At 42.5% G+C, this 19,564-nt stretch overlaps 1 protein-coding gene across 2 annotated transcripts in view; it reads right to left on the bottom strand.

Annotated features, from left to right (window-relative positions):
• Positions 1 to 12,026: 12,026 nt before the first annotated feature.
• Positions 12,027 to 19,564, bottom strand: part of SHB (SH2 domain containing adaptor protein B) — a 98,524-nt gene continuing 90,986 nt past the window's right edge. The window contains exon 6 of one of the 2 annotated variants that reach the window (XM_075739294.1): positions 12,027 to 12,818. In XM_075739294.1, the coding sequence (XP_075595409.1) occupies positions 12,662 to 12,818 (157 nt within the window). In that variant the 3' untranslated portion in view covers positions 12,027 to 12,661. The remainder of the gene's footprint in view (positions 12,819 to 19,564) is intronic. The other variant, XM_075739298.1, reaches the window with a different exon arrangement.

Here is a 19,564-nt window from a genome sequence, read left to right as displayed (position 1 = left end):
GTGGTCAACACATTGGAGGGAAGGGATGCCATCCAGAAGGACCTTGACAGGCTGGACAGGTGGGCCCGTGTGAACTTTCTGAAATTCAGCAAGGCCAAATGCAAGGTCCTGCACGTGGGTCAGCGCAATCCCAAGCACAACTAGAGGCTGGGCAGAGAATGGATTGAAAGCAGCCGTGAGGAGGACTTGGGAGTGTTGACTGATAAAAAGCTCAACATGAATCAACAGTGTGTGCTAGCAGCCCAAAAAGCCAGCCATGTCCTGGGCTGCATCAGAAAACAGCTTCACCAGCAGGTCGAGGGAGGTGATCCTGCCCCTCTACTCCACTCTTGTGAGACCCCACCTGGAGTACTGCATCCAGCTCTGGGGTGTCCAGAATAAGGAAGACATGGACTTGCTGAAGTGAGTCCAGAGGAGGGCCATGAAGGTGATCAGAGGGCTGGAGCACCTTTCCTGTGTAGGACAGGCTGAGAGAGCTGGGGTTGTTCAGCCTGGAGAAGGGAAGGCTCTGTGGACACCTTATAGCAGCCCCCTAGAACCTAAAGGGGGCCTACAAGAAAGCTGGAGAGGGACCGTTTATAAGGGTATGTAGTGATAGGACAAGGGGTAATGCCTTTAAGCTGAAAGAGGGTAGATTTAGATTAGATATTAGGAAAAAATAGTAAAATGATAGTGACAAGGCACTGGAACAGGTTGCCCAGAGAGGTTGTGGATGCCCCATCCCTGAAATTGTTCAAGGCAAGGTTGGATGAGGCTTTAGGCAACCTGTTCTAGTCGAGGGTCTCCCTGCCTATGGCAGGGGAGTTGGAACTAAATGATCTTTGAGGTCCCTTCCAACCCAAACCATTCTATGATTCTATGACCAAATTTTATAGCACATTTCTGTATTTTAATTATCCATGCCTCCTGAAAGGAGTTTCCTTTTATTCCTTTTTGTCTATGGTCTTTCTGATGAGTTTGCTATCTTGACCTTTCTTTTTTAAGGAAATGGGATATCCAAATTCTCACTAGTCCCTGTTACTAAGCTTTTATCCCTACCCTATGAAAAAGAGCAAAAAACCATAAAAGACAGTGCTTTTCTAAAATTAAATAATATTTACTGTAGCTTAAAACTATACTGTGATAAGTTAATTTGAATTTACAAATTGTGTTTTTACTGAGCTGAAATGACATTGGAATCTCTGAAAACTGCTGCCTTTCCCGGTGGATTTCTATGTAGAAATTTTTTTTAGAACTGGTCCTTAGGTATTTGCAATGGTCAATTGCTTGTGAAGGTCCAACAGAGTCCACATGCTTCCAGCAGCTGGCTGCTGTAGAGGATGTGAGTGAGATTCTCTAACTAAATTTGGACGGGTTTTTTTTCAAGAGCCAGTGGATGTCCACAATTACAGGCTCAGAGATTGGGGCATACAGAGCTGACGAAAACAGACATCTACATACATGTAAAGACAGCTGACTGTATTTGCATGAAAATCAAATAGACACTTAGTTGCATGCATGTCTAAACTATTCTTTAGGACTCTGCCTGTAGTTTATAATGAAACTCAATCAGCAGACAGATTTCATAGCAGTTTAGCTATACTGGTGTATTATGATTTACACACTTGCAGCTGTAGTATTTATTTATAGGAATAAAAATTCATTATATTCTTATGCCATAAATTATGGGTATCTCTAGTTAAATAATACTGAATTCCACTATCTTTAATTTTGTACCTGGAGCTATGTTTATTAGTATATGAAAGCAACAAATCTGGGTCAGCATTTTCTTGTTTTCTGAACATCAAGGAGAACAAAGTGTTATACAACAATGTTATAGGCTCCCTTTGATCTTACCTTGTAAATTCCTACACTGGGTATTTTTATTATCTTCTCACTGTGCCACCTAATCCAGTGTAGTAAATTACATGATAGATAGATACAATACACTGGAACACCAATCAGTGTGAATTTATATCTATAAAAACAGACTAACCTTAACGAATGCAAGTAAACTACTTGCATTCTACTAATAATACAGAGTCTTTAGTCTGAAATTATTCCTTTTAAAATAAACAATGGATTTGTCACATGTAATATAGATTTGAAAGAATCAAATTTTAAAAGAATGATGTTTTAAAACCTCTAATTACTATATTTTTGCTATAGATGTCACTGTGAATAACTAGCTGCATTCTTTCATTACACATGATAAACTCTTCCATTTCTCACTTACTTGCTAGTACAAGCTTTCTTAGCATGGGTCACTGTCTAAAGAATAATTCCCATGTTTTACTGGAATATTTTATACAATCAATTCCCAGAACAATTTCATTTGGATACAAATGGAAAACATTTTTAAGGGGCTTGATGTTCTTCTGGAAATTTACATATTGATACATCTTAAACGAAGAGACAACTTCATTGACAATTCTTACACAACTGAACTGGGACAAAAATAGATGTTTGGGGTTTTTTCATTTTGTATTGTTGATTTTGTTTGTTAGAGCTGAAGAAATTTATTTACTTTGTTAATCCATATCTGAGTATGAAGAAAAGAGGAACAAAAAATGAACAAAAGATACTGCCATTAAGACAGGATTCTGGGATTCGAGAGCTTTCAGGTCAATCAAAGTCTGTCACATCCTGATTGTGTAATACCAGGACAACACTTTTAAACTTTTCATATCTCATTTCCCTACACATAAAACGTTCTGGAGAATGGGCACCTGACAGGGATACTGGAAAGCTTCCAGATTGTAGAGATATTATTCTGGTGGTAGATACAAAAAGATCTGTAAATTAAAAAATGTGTATTCCTTCCAATCATAGCATTACAGAGTAACTGCTAGAGTAAGTTTCAGGTTTCATTCTCTTGAAAACAATAACAAAAAGAGAAAAACATCTAGTATAAACATTGTTGATGTAACAAGTTCTGGATTTCATCTCACTACAACTTGGACTGTGAAATTATATGATCTCCTGCAATACATGTATTTTTCATTTCATCAGCTAACTCAACAAAAATTTCTGTCTGCTGAAAAATGCATTCTTGATAATTATAAAAGAGAGAACATCCAATTTCTCTTGAAAATAGAACAGAAAAAAAATGAAGACATCTGTCTTTTCATAAAGAAAGGCAACTTTCATCATCTAAGATAAATCAGTCTTTTAGTCTGGAACATTTTCTTCTTCGTTCTATGTTCTTCAAATCAATTCACAGCATCATAAAACTTCCCCAATGTTAGGACATTCCCTCCAATATTTTCTCAGTCAGTTGACCAAATTCCACTTAGTTTAATAGCAGTTCAAAACCAATCAAATAAAGTAGTCTTTACATACTAAATGTGAATATACTATGGGACTCACTGAGGAGATAATTAAATGCAAGAAAATACAACATTTAAAAAATAATTTAATACTTTTATGGGAAATGGGAAAAGCCATAGTTAGTGAAGTTCATTAAAATAAGCATTTTTTTCAATGTTCAACTGTTTTCCTTGCTCTAAATCCAGAAGTTTCCAGAGTTTCTTTGCAGTATGCTTACACATTGATCTTAATATGTCAGGTACAAACTGCTTCTGCTGGCACGGTCTCAAAAAAATGCTCGTCTTACAGATCTTGCCTGCCCAGTTAGACACACAACAGCAACTAGCCCCATCGTGCTACAAATGGAGTTTGACTGCCCTGGACAGAGAGCATCAGGGCCCTAGGACACCAACAGCTTTACCTGTCCCTGGCCAGCCCCCACACTGCCCGTGGCCCAGGACCCCATGCCAGCCCCCAGGGCTGTCAGACCCTGCCCAGCCATCCTGAAGCAGGGTCCTGCTCCAACTCCCCACAGCCCTGCCCAGCTATGGGCCCTACAAAGCCACGCCCACACATGGGCCCACCCGTGGGAAAACGTCCTGCCCAGCTTTGGCCTGTCCCCACCCCCAGGGAGGTGCCCGGTGCCTTAAACTGGGGCTGCCCCCGGTGCTCCCTGTCCTGAGCTGCACCTGGCTGGGGCATGGGATGGGCCTGGCCTGGGACAGCAGCTCCTCCCTGCCACCACTAGGAAATCCCCTCCCTGCCACCCCTAGGAAATCCCACACTGCTCCCCACTGAAGGCAGTCCCCTGCCTCTGACATAGCTGCAGCTCTTGACAGTAACAAACCTGTGGGAGAGTCGTTATCAGTATGGGGCAGAAAAGCCCACTGGTTTACAGTGGGTCACAACACCTTTACAGCTCCAGGGTGAACAATGTCTTCCTCTAGACTATGCGCACAGGCTGGATGCACATCACTGAGCACAAGCTAGACTTAATATTTTATGCCAAGCTTTGAAATAGTTTGGAATAGCAGTGACTGTGGAAATAAGTGAAGAAAACACAACAGCAAACTATCTGAAAGCAACAACTGCCAAGTAATATCAGCCTAATACAGCTGGCATTAGACTTGCTTTACTGCACAGTAGTGCAGGATGGAGGTAGGAATTGTGAAAGGCAAGATGCTAACTACAATACAACTTGCTCAGAAGAGTGAACACTACCTGCAACTATGAGCTTTTGCCTCTAGGTTGATGTGACCTGAAGACCCAATATAAGCCAGTTCTTACTGGCTCAGAACACCTCATATCAACAATAAAACAATAGAAGATTTACCTCTCAAAAAAACCTTCAGGCATATAACCATGGTCAGAAGAGCTATTGACCAGAATCCAGTACAAACCCAAACTCACCTACATGGGACATTGGTTTAGAGCAATGAAGATTAACACACCACTGACCATATGTCCACACTACTTGCATGGGACAAGCATGTACTGATCCTGCATGGGACAAATACATACTGATTATGTGAGTGATAGTAACTGATTAGTCTACCCCTTAGCGTGACTAATTTGATTGAAAGTTTTGATATGCAACTACACATATTCTGGCTCAGTGGCAGTCCTACCTAGCCAGTGATCATGCAAGAGTAATGTAATGACCATTCTGTTATTTCCTCTATGGGTCTATCAATATGGAAAATTAGGAAAAGACCAGTTCATCTGCTCTAACAAAGTATCCTTTTATGCAGTGAGTACTCTCCCATATTAAATCCCTTCACAAAATAGCTTATATCTGCTATAACTGTATGAAAATTCTAGTACTATTGTTATAAGTCAGAGTTTGTCTCAATAGAAAGCTGAGCCTCTGCCACTCAGTTCTCTTCAACAGATGTAGAAATAAATGATTTCTGCCTTACCGGAATCCCCCAAATAGGCTGTATGTTCATTCATGACAGCACAGAATCTCAGATTTTTAATATTGGAGTGGAATATGGTACAGTAGAGGCTAAATTGCTGAAGCGAATCATAGGTGTGTTGCTAGAGAGTTTCTAGGTTTGAAGTGACAAAATATAGAGAGCTCTTGGTGCCTTCACACGATGTGTCAAACCTGCATATGCCTACCATGTAATTCCATGGAAGGTAGTCCTCAGGTAGTATCTTCCTAAAGGTACTGTTAGGAACTGATTCAAAATCTGTTAACATCAATGAGAAATTATTTGCATGAGATGCAGGTGACTATATGATTCTGGCTTGCTTAAGTTCTACTAAATATAATTTTGTATTGTAAATGCCTGTCTTGTCCTCGCTAAAACTTCCACATCCAAACAGGACTTTAACAGGAATCACCAATTTTACAGAAAGCATCAGCTTTCTGACTGAATTTTGTTTAAACAAAAATTCTCAGCTAAAATTTTTTCAAGAGTTTTGATGAGCAATCTAAGAAGAAATAGCTTCTGAAAAGATTAAGACATGGGGGACATTTTGATGTCTTGACCCAGTAAGCATAGTATTTCAGATGAAAATAAATTACTTTCACCTCTTGCTCCACCACCAACAGTATGGTTACGATACTGCAGCACAATGCACTTTCTCTCTGCCCTGTTCATGCTGATACATTACATCAGCCAGATACAGGCCCACACATCCACACTGCCTTCCTTTGATGTGCAGGAGAGGAACAAGAGGATATGAGTGCTCCTGTGGCTAAAGAAACTGTAGGTGGGACTCACCCTCCAGATCTAATGGTTAAAGATGACATTGACACAGATCTTAGCTGCAGCAACTTAAACATTGATACTTCATAGGACTTCCTTCACATCTCTTCAGTGTGACTTTGAATCAGCTCAGACAAATGAGCAATGCACAGGAACAGCAACATAGCATTAATTTTTCATGATAAAACTTGCTTTATGAAATACATAGTGACTCTCAACTTCTCTTCACGTCATTTGCACAGTTTCTGTTCAGGTTATGTGTAAGAAACAAGCAGGCAAAATAAACAACAAACAATTCTGGAAACATTAGCAGCTAGATAATAACATGATTTCCTTCATAAAATAACAAGTTGAGAACAATAAAATTACTCATTTTTACTGGCTTGTGTGGCTAAGTGATGGTAAGAGATGTTGATGAGTAAGGGTAGTATAGTTTGCCTAGACAATATTGAAGCCGGAGCCAGCACAGTTTATACTGACTCCTATACTGTATGGGCTGGAACCATACAGTGGCTTGGAAAAGTGGAAACTACATGACAGGTAAGTAGTGAAAAGAGAAATTTCAGGATGCCCACTGGGAAAAATTATAAAAATTAGCTTTATCCCATTCCTTTTGAGTAGGACATGTATCCACTCACCAAAAAGCTCACACTAAGGAAGTCAAATGAACTCAAAGCCAAAGCTGACTGGCTAGCTTGAATTAATATTGTTATAGACCCTGCTTCCACCAAATGGAACCCATTAGTCCACTGGCTCCATGCCTTGTTAGGACATACAGGTACAGATGATTTACTTAAGCATATATCAAGGGGTGGCCACTAACCACTTGACAAACATGTGCCTTGATACCCAACTGTGAAATATCTGCAGAAATCAGAAAACGTTGCAAGGAAGGCCAAATCTTCACTAACCTCAGAGTTGGTAAAAACTCCCTGGTCCACCTGGCCAACTGATTGCATTCGACTTCTTCCTCGAACACCTGAGGGGTGGTGCTGTCTCCTTACTGGATTTGAAATGGTATCAAGCTTGGGGAAGCTGAAGAGCAGGTAGTCTTGCCACAGTGGCAGGGGTTAATCAATGGTTTGCTAATACTCCCATGCCATGATTTGTATCTGGGTTTTAGTTATCCCAAGAATGTAGCAATAATTCTATTACTCAATTTATTAATACTTTTTTTTAATTAGGTAAAGTACCAGATTGTTGGCATTGCCTACATATTTTTTTTGGTGGTGAGCTCAACTTGTTTATGAAGCATCTTGGTATAAAACTAATTTGGCACAGTTATCCCCCAACACACAATTAGCAACACCAATCTTTTAAGGCACATTCTTATGATAGCGTCCTATGGTGTATTAGAATGCCTAGAGCACAAATTCAGCTTGGAGGGGAAAGCAAGCAATTGTGATTACAGTCTGTATTACAATCCATCCCGAACATGGTTTTAACTTAAATGTAACACATATACGCCTGTATTGGTTCTGACCTGAAATCTTCATGGCCTGCAATAACAAATGATCATGATTTTGTAGTCTAAAACTCTGGAATTTTACATAGAATATTAACAATAAAAACTGTGACAGATTCCACAGTTACAGTGGTCCTAATTAAACATGTGGTGCAAGTGGCACATTTTGCTGTTTATGTCACTATCCCTTCTGGATAATCTTATTAAGCCAAACATGCTTAATGAAATTTGATTTTCCTTCCTATCTATGGTGCTCACTTTGCCAATATCTCAAAAACTGCTGGCAAAACTGGTGACCTACTATTTTGACAACTGGATGGTTCTGCCTCTGTGGGATAAGTGCCTATAAAAATCTGACACCATGATGGGCAGGTACTTGTCTTGCTTCTTATGTATTCAATTTAAAAAAAAAAAAAAATCCAAACTTTTACCTTTTTACACAGCCATTATCCTGTACACAGTAAATGTAATTAGATTAATCCCTTGGTAGAAAGACCAACCAAATTCCACCAATTTATACATGCATTGTTTCCAACTTCAGGTACTGTTGAAATTGAAACAGCTATTATAAATATGCGTGCTATGCTTGAAGTTATCCAGACTGCTACTGTAAAGGCTTTAAAAGATTTACATTCTGGAATTGACTCACTTTATAAGCTCTAATTATAACTACAATTATGTGGCCAGTTCTTATTCTACGAACGATCCTTAAAAGAACCTGTCCCTGTTGTGTTGGGTAGTATTGGGTGACACACACCACAAAGAGCAATGCCCAACTAGCAGCCCCATGACTGGGAAATACTTCTTCCTGGGGCAGGAAGTGCCATTAGTTTCCTTCTAAGCAGAAGTGGAACTCTGAGTTGTGAGGAGGCACTAGCGCCAAGGCTCAGACATGCCTGTTGGGATGCGAACCCTGAACCCATAGCTCATCCAGGGCTAGATTCCAGGTGAACCGCAGCTTTGGAAGGCTTGACTTGCTCTGTAGGGCCTCAAAGCAGCTGGGCGATGGCCCAGGTCCAGGAGGACTGCCAGATCTGTTGGGCTCACAGCATACTCCTGTAGTAGTGCTGCCCTGCACAGGCCTGGTGGCAAAGCCCCTGAGGGAACAAGGAGTAGAGACAGAAGCTCACAGAGGCAGGGCTAAGATCTTAGCTTCGGGGTAGGGCCTGGCTGAAAGCCTGCGTCCAGGCTTCCTTCAGAGGAAGCCTAAGGCTGCAGAGCATTCCCTGGCACTGGAAGAGGCAGCTGCAGTTTGCCCGAGTGGAAGCTTCTTAATTTCATCAAGGAAGAGATGACCAGAAGCTGACTCAGGCACATAATCCACTCCATGGCACTCTCACATACAGCTGCTTCACTCAGTGAAGCACAACAGGACCTGAGAAGAGAAAAGCTGCTGCTCTGCAGCCTTATAGCTGCTCCAAGACGCGGCTCTGCTAAGGATCTGACCAGGTTCACAATTTTTCTCCTCGGAGCAGGAGCAGAGCCTAATCCCAGTTTTAACCTCCAGAGTTGCTGGCAGCCATGAGAGAAATCCCCCAGACTGACCCGCTGTGGCCAGGCAGCAAGCCAGATCTCATCCTTGCTGCAATCTCTGCTCCTTTCCAAAAAGGCCCAGAGCCAGAAGGCAACTCTAAGCATATCAGGAAGACAGATGAACAAAGATTCAGGGCTCGAGGACCAGTAGGTCCCACTGGGTTGCCCTGCTCAGGCCTGGGGGAGAAAGCACAGTGGAGAGTGGCCAGCAGTGCCAATTGTCAGCTGTGTGGGGCCAAGGAAGGAGGTTCCAATGCCTCCCTTGCTTTGATACAAGAGAAGGGTTTGTGTGACTGTCAGCCTGGAGTGGTAGAGGGCAGGGCTTTTCCTTTACACTGCATGGGTAAGGAGGAGAGAGATGGGACTCTAACTGTGGCTGGGAGACACTGGACTTGCAGATGAATGTGGTGGGTGTATTGGGTCTGTCTGAGATGGAGTTAACTTTCCCCACAGCAGCCATTAAAGAGCTGTGCTTTGTAGCTAAAATGACGTTGATGTGTTTTACTTATTGCTGAACAGGGCTCACAGCATCAAAGCTGTCTATCCAAACTCTACCGAAAGGCCAGTAGGCTGGGAGTGGACAAGAGTTTGGAAGGGGACATAGCCAGGACAAGTGACCCAAATTGACCAAAGGGTTATTCCATACCATATGAAGTTGTGCTTAGCAATAATAATAATAATAATTAAAAAAAAGCTAAGGACAGGGATTTGTTATCAAGGCATTAGTCTTGCACAGCAACCAGTATGCGTACAGAGGCCCTACTTCCCAGGAAGTGGCTGGACATCAGCTGCTGATAAGAACTACAGAATAAATCTCTTTTCTTTGCTTCTATGTACAGCCTTTGCTTTTCTTCATTAAACTGCCTTTACCTTGATCCACGAGCTTTTTCATCTTATTTTCTCCCCATCCTGTTGAGGAGGGTGAGTGATAAAGCTGCTTGGTGGGCGCCTGGCAGCCAGCCAAAGGCAACCCACTACAGTCCTTTCTGATGCCCAACATGTGGCTTGAGAAAACAGGAGTTTTGAATTGAGCATGCTATAGCTATAGCAGTTATTAAGTGGCATGCTCCTGCGTCTATGGAGTTTTCTTGCTGGACTGAATACCTCTTTATTTTGCTGAGCTTGGGAACTTGTTAATGGCCATGTACGTGGCCCTGGCATTAATGCACTTACTATATTGGGGGAGCTATCTAGTGGAGAGGATGAGACAATAAGCCTCCCTCTTCTCATCTGAGATTGATGTGCGTGGTTTTATTGCACAAGCTCCTGAGCTCCTTGTTCACTCTTATGTGAGCTATTTAATACCACTAACATTGTTGGCTTATTGTCAGGTTTGTGGCAAAACCAGCCTTTTGTGGCCAGTCCTGGAGGCCCCATGTAGTTATTCTTGGCATAGTGTACTTCAAGGATCTAGAAGAGTATCAATGGGTTTTTGGTGCTGCCATCATGAATACAGAGAAGGTTTAACAGCTGTCTAGTTTGCCTTGCCTTTTGGAAGATCCCTCTGCTGTGGCTTACCGTGGGTTAATGAGCAGCAGGTGCTGACTGCTACCATGACAGTGCACCAGCAGTGATTGAGACTCCCTGGTTTCCATCCATGAACTGATACACCCATTAGAGAGCCAAAGAGTGATCATTTTTTAAATGCCCCATGTGGCCACTGCAAAAGTCTGATGGAGGGTGGAAGTTAACAGTGAACTAATGTGTCCTGAATGAAGTCATATCACGACTGAGTGCTGCTGTACTTGATGTGCTAAAGCTCCAATATGAACTGGAGTCAAAGACAGACAAGTGGTATGCTACAAATGATATTGCCAATGTGTTTTTCTAAATTCCTTCGGTGGCAGCAGAATTCAACAATTTGCTTTCATGTGAAGGGGTGTTCAATACACCTGGAATTGACTGCCCCAGGGGTGGAAGCACAGTCCTACCATTTGTCATGAACTAATCCAAGCTGCACAGGGACAGAATGATTCCCTGAACATCCACCATACATCAATGACATCATTATGTGGGGCAACAAAACAATGCTAGGCGGGCAGCAGTGTCTAGGGGGTGGAAGTCTGGGTTTTGATGTCTAAGGAATTGAGTAGCAGAGTCTGTAGGGGCTGGTGCAGAAGCCAAAAAGTCCTGAGTTGTTCTGGTGCTGAGAAAACAATTAGGGCTAGCAATTAGAGCACAGCAGGGGTAGTGAGCAACAGGACACGTGGGCTTCCTGGAAAGCAGCAGGATCTAGTGCTCTTCTCCCCAGTCTCTCATGAGATGGAGATCTCCTCCCAGTCATCCCCATGCCGATGGTCAAGGGTTAAGTCTGCTTCACTGGTATTCACTCTTTTGTATCTACAACCCATCACTCAGCTGAACCTGGAGCCTCAGATGGCCCTGCTGAACTCTGCCCCATGGGGGAGCTGTGTACCCAGAACAAAGAGAATCTCAGTGGGGTGATCCCCCAGTATATCAGCTCTAGACATCTGCAGTAGGGCTAGGGGAAAATCTCCCTTCCCTCTTCTGGCACTCCCTGTCCAGCTGTCCAGCAGACGTTTCTACACAGCCCCCAGTTGTGCCACACAGAGGCAGGGAACATGAGGATTCAGGGCTGTGAGAGACAGGACAGGGGCACGTGAGACTAAGGCAACAAGGGACACTGCCAGGAGGGGCGCTTCACCCCTGGAGTACTTTCCTCATGCTCTGCCCCTATGTCAAATGGGGCCCCAGCGCAGGCCAGGCCAGGGAAAGTTCAGTCCTTACGAGGTCGGGAAAACTAGGTTCTCTCTAACCCCTTCCCCTGCAGCCCAGCAGCATCCTGGCCCATCTTAGCTTGGAGAGCGTCAACAGTTCTGCACAGAGCATGTAGCCCCACCCACTTCAGTCTCTCCAGAGTCCTGGCGGCTGCACTGTCTGACTGGCCATGTCAAGACAAACTGGGCCAGGAGTGGCCACACCAGGCCAGGCTGGTGAAATGAAGAGAGGAGAGACTGGGGAGAAGATGAAATAAATTAAAAGACAACATTTTCATTCTTGCATCAAAACATGTATGATCTTTTAGTTTTCCCAAAACTGAAACCAAATTATTTGGCATTTAGAGTTGAGCTTTTCCAGTTGGTGGCAAAAGGAGGATGAAACGGAAATCAAGATGAAGGAAAGGAGCAATGCAGCTGGAGAGACAAACTGCAAAAACTGAAATGACCACAAGCAGACTAAACACAGTTTCTATTTTCCTTGCTGCTCTTGTTGAGATAACCAAAACGCTAAGATTCAGTAACAAAAAAACCCTCAACATGAAGAAAAAAGTGGAATATGATGAACATTAAGTTAACATTAAGCTTAAATTAAAATCAAACAAACAAACACAAACCAAAACCACATCGCAATAGCCCCAGCTAGAATTGCTCTGGGCTTGGTTAATGCACCATTTTGTTAAAAGCAGGAAAACTTCGGGGTTTTGTGCACCTGAACCAGCCTCCTCCTTCAGCCGCTGGGTGGCACATGGCTGTAAATTGAAGAAATGCAAACCGCGAAGGAAGGGTGCTGCTCCCCGTTGAAAGAACGCAGCAGCTCCGCAGCTTTGGTGATCCCAGAATAATGTCACAACGTGCGTTTTCAGGAAGGCTTTGGGCCCAGCGGAATGTTGAGAAAGCGAAGGTGAACAGAGTTGTGCCTAGGAACTCCACGAACCACTTTGCAGCCTGTCTGATGGTGTGGGGAAGGGCTCTGTCCTGCAGCTGAGATGATTGATGCTGTGCCGGTTGTTCTGTGTGTTCCAGCTCTCTGATAATACCTTCAGTGCTACATAGTTCTGGAAACAACAGTCAAACCTCAGAAGAAACAAGGCAAAAAGCAGTTGACCCTAATTTGCATGATTTCAGTTCAGTCTCACATTTTTAAAGTAACCAAAGGCATGATTCCGCTCTCATTTGCACAGAGCAGAATCAGCAGAAATTGAAGCTAACAAATGCAGTTAAATTAAAAAGGACAAGCACAACAAAACAGGGACTCAACAGGCACAAAAGAAGTGCAAGTTCAAGTTTCAAAGTCAACAGTTTTGTGTTGAGCCTCTCATCTGCTGAATGCTTTCTTCTGCATTTGGAATTTGACCTGAAACAACCACCATGTACAGACACTGACAGATATAGTTAGTCATTTGATGTAATTGCACACAGAAGTTGTCTTTAAACAAGCAAGCAAGCAAACAAAACCCAACAAACACAATTTTCACCATTGTAATTCTTTTTCTCAATCTCATAAAATTAAACTTAGGAAATATTGTAACAGGAAAAATAAGACTGCACATAGTCCCTCTTGAAGCAGAATTTCTCCCTGCCGAGTTTTCCACCTCCCTAGAATCAGTGATGTTAAAAAAAAAATTAAAAAAATACAAAAATTTTTTTGAGAGATCAAAGACACTACTTTACTTGAATTGTTCTAGACTAACTGAAGGCACACAAAAATATTGTTTCTGGTGCCAACTGAAAAATCCCAGGAGTTTTCATCAAGCCTTACCTGCAAACGGGAAGGAAGAATAATGCAGAGTTGGAAGGATGCTTCTACCTCCAGCCGCATGTTAAAGGGCTATTTCAAAGAAGTGTATTCTTCTTTACTGAAATGCAACCACACACTCAGAAAAGCACCTCTACAAGTGACCTTGTTCAGGCCGCAGTTACAGTCCTGTAAATGAGGAGTGAGTTTCTGAGTTGGTGAAGTTGAACTGGATCCAGTGCTAGAATTACAAGTTACAGCACAGTAGATTCTGTGAGTGTGGATGGGCTCAAACCATTAAAAACAGAGGAGAAGAATAGCTGGCAGGAGAAAAAGGGAAAAAAAAAGAGAGATAGAACTGCCAAACAAGGTAAATGGTAATGAGGGCTACCTGTGTTGTCCGAAAAGCAGATTTGTTGCCCGGTATGCAGTAAGTCAATTCTCACACACACAGGAGAGATATTGCTTTTTATTCAGGCCTGGATGCTCGGTGGATTTCAACAAATCAAGCACACCTAACATTAGTTCTTTTGTCATATTTATACACAAAAGTTACAAATTAGTACGCTCCCAGTTACAATGATTGGTTCATATTTCTTTACCTAGTATGCAAACTAGAACACATGCTCAGTTCTTTTCTCTGCCTTTATCTTTTGAGTAGGTGGTATAATTTGGGTAAGGGGCTTATGGGTCGGTGGTCCTGAAGACCCTGGCCCAAATTAGCTTTCCCCTAGTTTCTCAATATTTCTGGCCCTTCCAAATGGTTCTTCAAGGTCTGTTGATCAGACTAACAATTTATTGGTTATGCTTCTACCTCTTGACAATCATGTCTTAATTGATACATTGTTTGGGGAAATATTAATTAACATAATGGTAGGACTGCACAATAGCCATCCTTAGCAGTACCTAGCAACTATTTGCAAAATTATCTGTGACATCCCTAACTATGGAACTATGAAGAACTATCTGTAACTTCTTAGGTACAGATTCATGATTAACTTTGAACTTCGATGCCAGATATCACCTGAATACCTCTTTCCTGCCCAGCAGTGTGTGCTCACTGCAATCCAGGGTTCCAATAGCATGTTGAAACTTGTGACATATTTTTCCACTCCCAAAGTTCCCTTTTCAGACAAGATTGACTGAGGGCAGCCCTGCTACCCCACCATGGGAGAGGATTGCAGTGACCAAGATGGGGAACATGCACAGGCCTGTCATTTTTCTTGCTCTTTCACACCATTCTTTCTTCCACCTCTGCTACAGCAGCACGATATGTGACAAGCAGTAAACCCGGGTGACTATTAACTCACTCTCTTGACACTGTTTCCTTCGGCTTCTCTCCGCCCCTCTGATTCTGATCCTGATTTCATTGACACACACCCCCCCAATTCAAGCAAGAATAATAAACACAGTCTGTGCCAACTATGCCAAATTATTCCTTTCTCATGGTACAGAAGGGATAAGGATTAGGAACCAGTTCAATGGAGAGGGCTACAGTCATGAAATCTTCTCTGTCAGCGCACAAAGAATCCTTTGTTGAACATGAATGGAAGATTGGGCATTATGTGGAATTTAGAATGAGATTTTCCATCAGAAGTTCTTCCTTTCTCTTTTGCCTAGATAACTCTTGAAGTACTACCAGTAAAAAAGTGGGGGAAGCACTATGAAAAAATTAAAATCTTTAGATTTAGAGTAAGAAAGATAATCTCCTTGTCTTGTTCTCAGGGAATGCATCCTTCAATACAGTCAAAATCCAGAAGTTGTTTTGGACCAGACTTTTTGGGGAAGCTCAAGGTGGGATAAAGTTTATCCTTCCCTCTTGTGCAAAACCAAGAATGTCAGCCTCAGATCTATGTCGCTGGTTTATTTTTAGGAAGTCAAGATTAAATAAAACACCATGATTTGCCTTTTCAAACAGGCTCAGATTTAGTGCAAAATATTTAATTCTGCAAGTGAACAGTAAATTTAGGTTTATGTAAATATGTGTTTGATCCCATGTAAATAGGATGTAAGGCTTTTATGGAAAGTTTGCTGTTGTTAAGTACTACTTAGCTGTTCTGTCATTCAGTGTGCTCTTGTAGCTCCTCCTCATATATGTATCTTGGTATACTTGTTTAGAAAAATATTATTTATTGCCTTGGCTTTGTTCATAAATCAGTATATATTGAGGTGACTTTTTTAAACTCGAGAAACATGTCGTGGATGAATCCTTCAGAGAACAAAGCCTGAACACTCAGTAAAACAGCGGTGATCTTCAGCGAACTAGAATGAATAGTATGTGCATGGCTGTCTTCATTCTATAGTGACTAGCAGGAGCTGCATAGGTACTCTTAATTACAGCTGAAGTCAAGAGGAATTCCACAGCTTATGGGTCTGAGCCTGGTAATTACAGAGAGCTCTGCAGCAGAAAATGTGAACAATCAACACCTCTCCTATACAACAGCGTAACAGTATAGTGCCATTTTGATCTGGTCTCAGTAATCAACTCAAAGATACAGACTTAATCATTCCAGTCTATGGGTGTTCCACAGACAGGAAACAGGGAAAGTTGAGGACAGACAGACTACTTGCATGAAGAAATACTGTAGTATTCAGCTTAGACACATTTGGAATACATTTTCCTTGGAAAAAAATCTAATCTAAACACCACCAACAATTTTCTCTCAGCAGAGAACATTCTCAATTACTCCACTAGAAGATGTAAGGATATTCTAGAACAGTATCAACATCACAGTCCTGCCCTGTTCTTACTGGTTGGGATGTGGTCTCAAATTCAGCTGGGGATGAGAGGAGGTAGGCAGAAGATAAAAGCTACTTCATTCTCCACCCACAATTATTCAGGCACATTTTTATTTTAGCCTCTTACACAGTGGATAATTTTCAGATATATCTGGTTCATCAACAAGAATTAAGAAAATGAGAAATTTGTATGCAGTCAGTTTAAGAACAAAATATTTGGGAATTAATATAAAGAAACAAAGATGATCATATGTGTTTGGTTTATATGGCAAGGTTTTGGTATTGGGGGCCCAGAGGGGTGGCTTCTGTGAGAAGATACTAGAAACTTCCCCTATGTTAGATGGACCCAGCTCCAAGATGGACCCGCTGCTGGCCAAAGCTGAGCCCATCACCAATGATGGTAGTGCCTCTGGAATAACATTTTTAAGAAGGAAAAAGAAAACCTAGGAGTATTTTTTGCAGCCAGAGAGAGGAGTGAGAAGATGTGAGAGAAACAACTTCGCAGCTACCAAGGTCAGTGAAGAATGAGTGGGAGGAGGTGCTCTGGGTGCTGGAGCAGAGATTCCCCTGCAGCCTGTGGAGAAGACCATAGTGAGGTAGGCTGTCCCCCTGCAGCCCACCGAAGTCCACGGTGGGGAAGATATCCACCTGCACCCCATGAAGGACCCCACACTGGAGTAAGGTGATGTACCCAAAGCAGACTATGACCCCATGGAGAACCTATGCTGGAGCAGTTTTCTGGCAGGACCTGTGGACCCATGGGCAACTCACACTGGAGCAGGTTTGCTGGCAGGACTTGTGACCCTGTGGGTGACCCGTGCTGGAGCAGTTCATGAAGAACTGCAGCCCATGGGTAGGCCCATATTGGAGAAGTTCATGGAGGACTATCTCCTTTGGGTGGGACCCCACGCTGGAGTGGGGGAGGAGTGTGAGGAGTCCTCCTCCTGAGGAGGAAGGAGCAGCAGAGATAAGGTGTGATGAACTGACCTCAAGTTCCATTCCCTGTCTCCCTGTGCTGCTGGAAGGGAGGAGGTAGAGAAATCAGGAATGAAGTTGAGCATAGAAAGAAGGGCGGGATGGGGAGAAGTGGTTTTGCAATTGTTCTTATTTCTCATTATCCTACTTTAATTTAGTCTGACAATAAATTAAATCAATGTCTCTAAGTTGAGTCTGTTTTGACTGCGACAGTAACTGCTGAGTGATTTCCCTGTCCTTTTCATAGAATCATAGAATCATAGAATGGTTTGGGTTGGAAGGTACCTTAATGATCATCCAGTTCCAACCCCCCTGCTGCAGGTAGGGACACCCTCAACTAGACCACAGTGCCCAAAGCCTCATCCAACCTGGTCTTAAACACTTCCAGGGATGGGGCCTCCGCAACCTCTCTGGGCAACCTGTTCCAGTACCTCACCACTCTAACAGTAAAGAATTTCTACCATCTAATCTAAATCGACCCTCCTTCGACTTAAACCCATTACCCCTTGTCCTGTCACTACACTCCCTGATAAACAGTCCCTCACCAGCTTTCCTGTAGGCTCCCTTCAGGTACTGGTAAGCCGCAATTAGATCTCTCCAGAGCCGCCTTTTCTCCAGGCTGAACAATCCCAACTCTCTCAGCCTGTCCTCATAGGAGAGGTGCTCCAGCCGTCTGATCAGCTTCGTGGCCCTCCTCTGGACTTGCTCTAACAGCTCAATCCTTATCCTCACCCACGAGCCTTTCATCTTATTTTCTCCCCCTGTCCAGTTGAGGAGGGGAGTGATAGAGCAGCTTGGGTGAGTACCCAGTGTCTAGCCAAGATCAACCTACCATGTCATATCAGCAAATGGAAATTTATCTTATAGCATAAATTCCCAAACAAAAATCAGGACGAAGGAAATTGTTTGTGTAACAACTGAATACCACAAATAATGCACCAAAAAACCCCCCAACCAAACCAACGCCACCCCAAAAAAAGAATACCACAAAAATATTTGAAGAACAGGGGAATAGAAAGAAAAGCATGCTCCAAATGACATCTTTGCCACTGTTGTACCTTGTTCGCTATACTCTTTATTTTTCATGAAACAGGCCTGGAGAAGTCCTAACTAATCCATGCAGGTGTTCCTCTACCTAATTCAAACTTTGATTCATACCACACCGCACAGGCAGGAGGATAGCTTCTCCCATATATTTATGCTTGATGTGTTTCCTATGGAAAGGCTCCACAGCAAATCTGCTCAAAGTTGTAGGTGTCAAGGCCCACTCCTGCCTTCTTTTGTCACCTGTTCCCACTCCTGTCTTGGTCTGCTGGAACCAGTTGTGACAACCCTCCTTGCTGAAAGCTCACCAGCAAAACAGTGATGAGTTTTTTGGTTGAATTGCCTTCTTGAGGCAACTCAGTCCTTGATAAGATCAGTAACAGTGCTCTGTTCAGGAAGGGTCAGCTCAGGCAAGTGAGATATGAGTCAGCTCTAGGCCTGATTGTCCAACTCTATCATGGAACCATTTCCTGCATTAAAAACTGCAATAGTAGAACGGACCTTTTGGCAACAAGATGCTTGGGGATGCAATCAAATAATGGAAAAAAGGACTGTGTATAGCCGATACACACCTGAGAAAGTAAAAACTGCCAGCTTTGTGTTTTGTTTGGCTGTTGGGTTTATCTAAGTTAAACTAAGGAACAAGGGGATGAAATCTTAACTCCTAAGAGGTAGATATCGTCCAGTCTTCAGACATTGTAAAGTGACTTTCATAGGAATATAATCACTCATATCATAAAAAGTTTGGATCTTATGTGTACTACTTCCTCCCTTAAATATTAAAATGTTTCTTTGCTTACATAACATATGGAATATTTATAGTCATAGAACCGCTGTTTGAAATTCCAGATTATTTTTAGCACACTGTTCTTCAGAATTTCACAGGCATAGATAGATACATAAATTCTTTACTTGTCACAGAATTTCATGGATTTTTTCTTCAGCTTGACTTAATAATCTATATCAAGGGTTGCAGGAGGAGACAATCAAGGTAGGCTCCTGATTATTTTCCTGACTGGAGAAAAGTAAGCATCACAAAAACCAGCCTTAACAGCAGCAAAACTGGTGCAACTGATGGATGATGTCTGGGGCACAGCAATCATGAAATGATAGAGCTTTTGATTCTTGGAGAATTAAGCAATGTAGCTAGTAGTCTTGCATTTCTGGAGGTCACACTTTGGCCTGGTTGGCAGAGTCCCTTGGGAGGCAGTCCTGAAGGGCAAAGGAGTCCAAACAGGCCAGACACTCTTCAAGAAAGAAATCTTAAAGGCGCAAAAGCAGGTCACCCTTACATGCCAATAGATGAGCCAGCAGGGAAGAAGATCGG

Source organism: Balearica regulorum, chromosome Z, assembly GCF_011004875.1.
Source record: "Balearica regulorum gibbericeps isolate bBalReg1 chromosome Z, bBalReg1.pri, whole genome shotgun sequence".
NCBI lineage: Eukaryota > Metazoa > Chordata > Aves > Gruiformes > Gruidae > Balearica > Balearica regulorum.
Note: the sequence above shows the minus strand (reverse complement) of the source record. Positions and strands in the feature narration are given on the sequence as shown.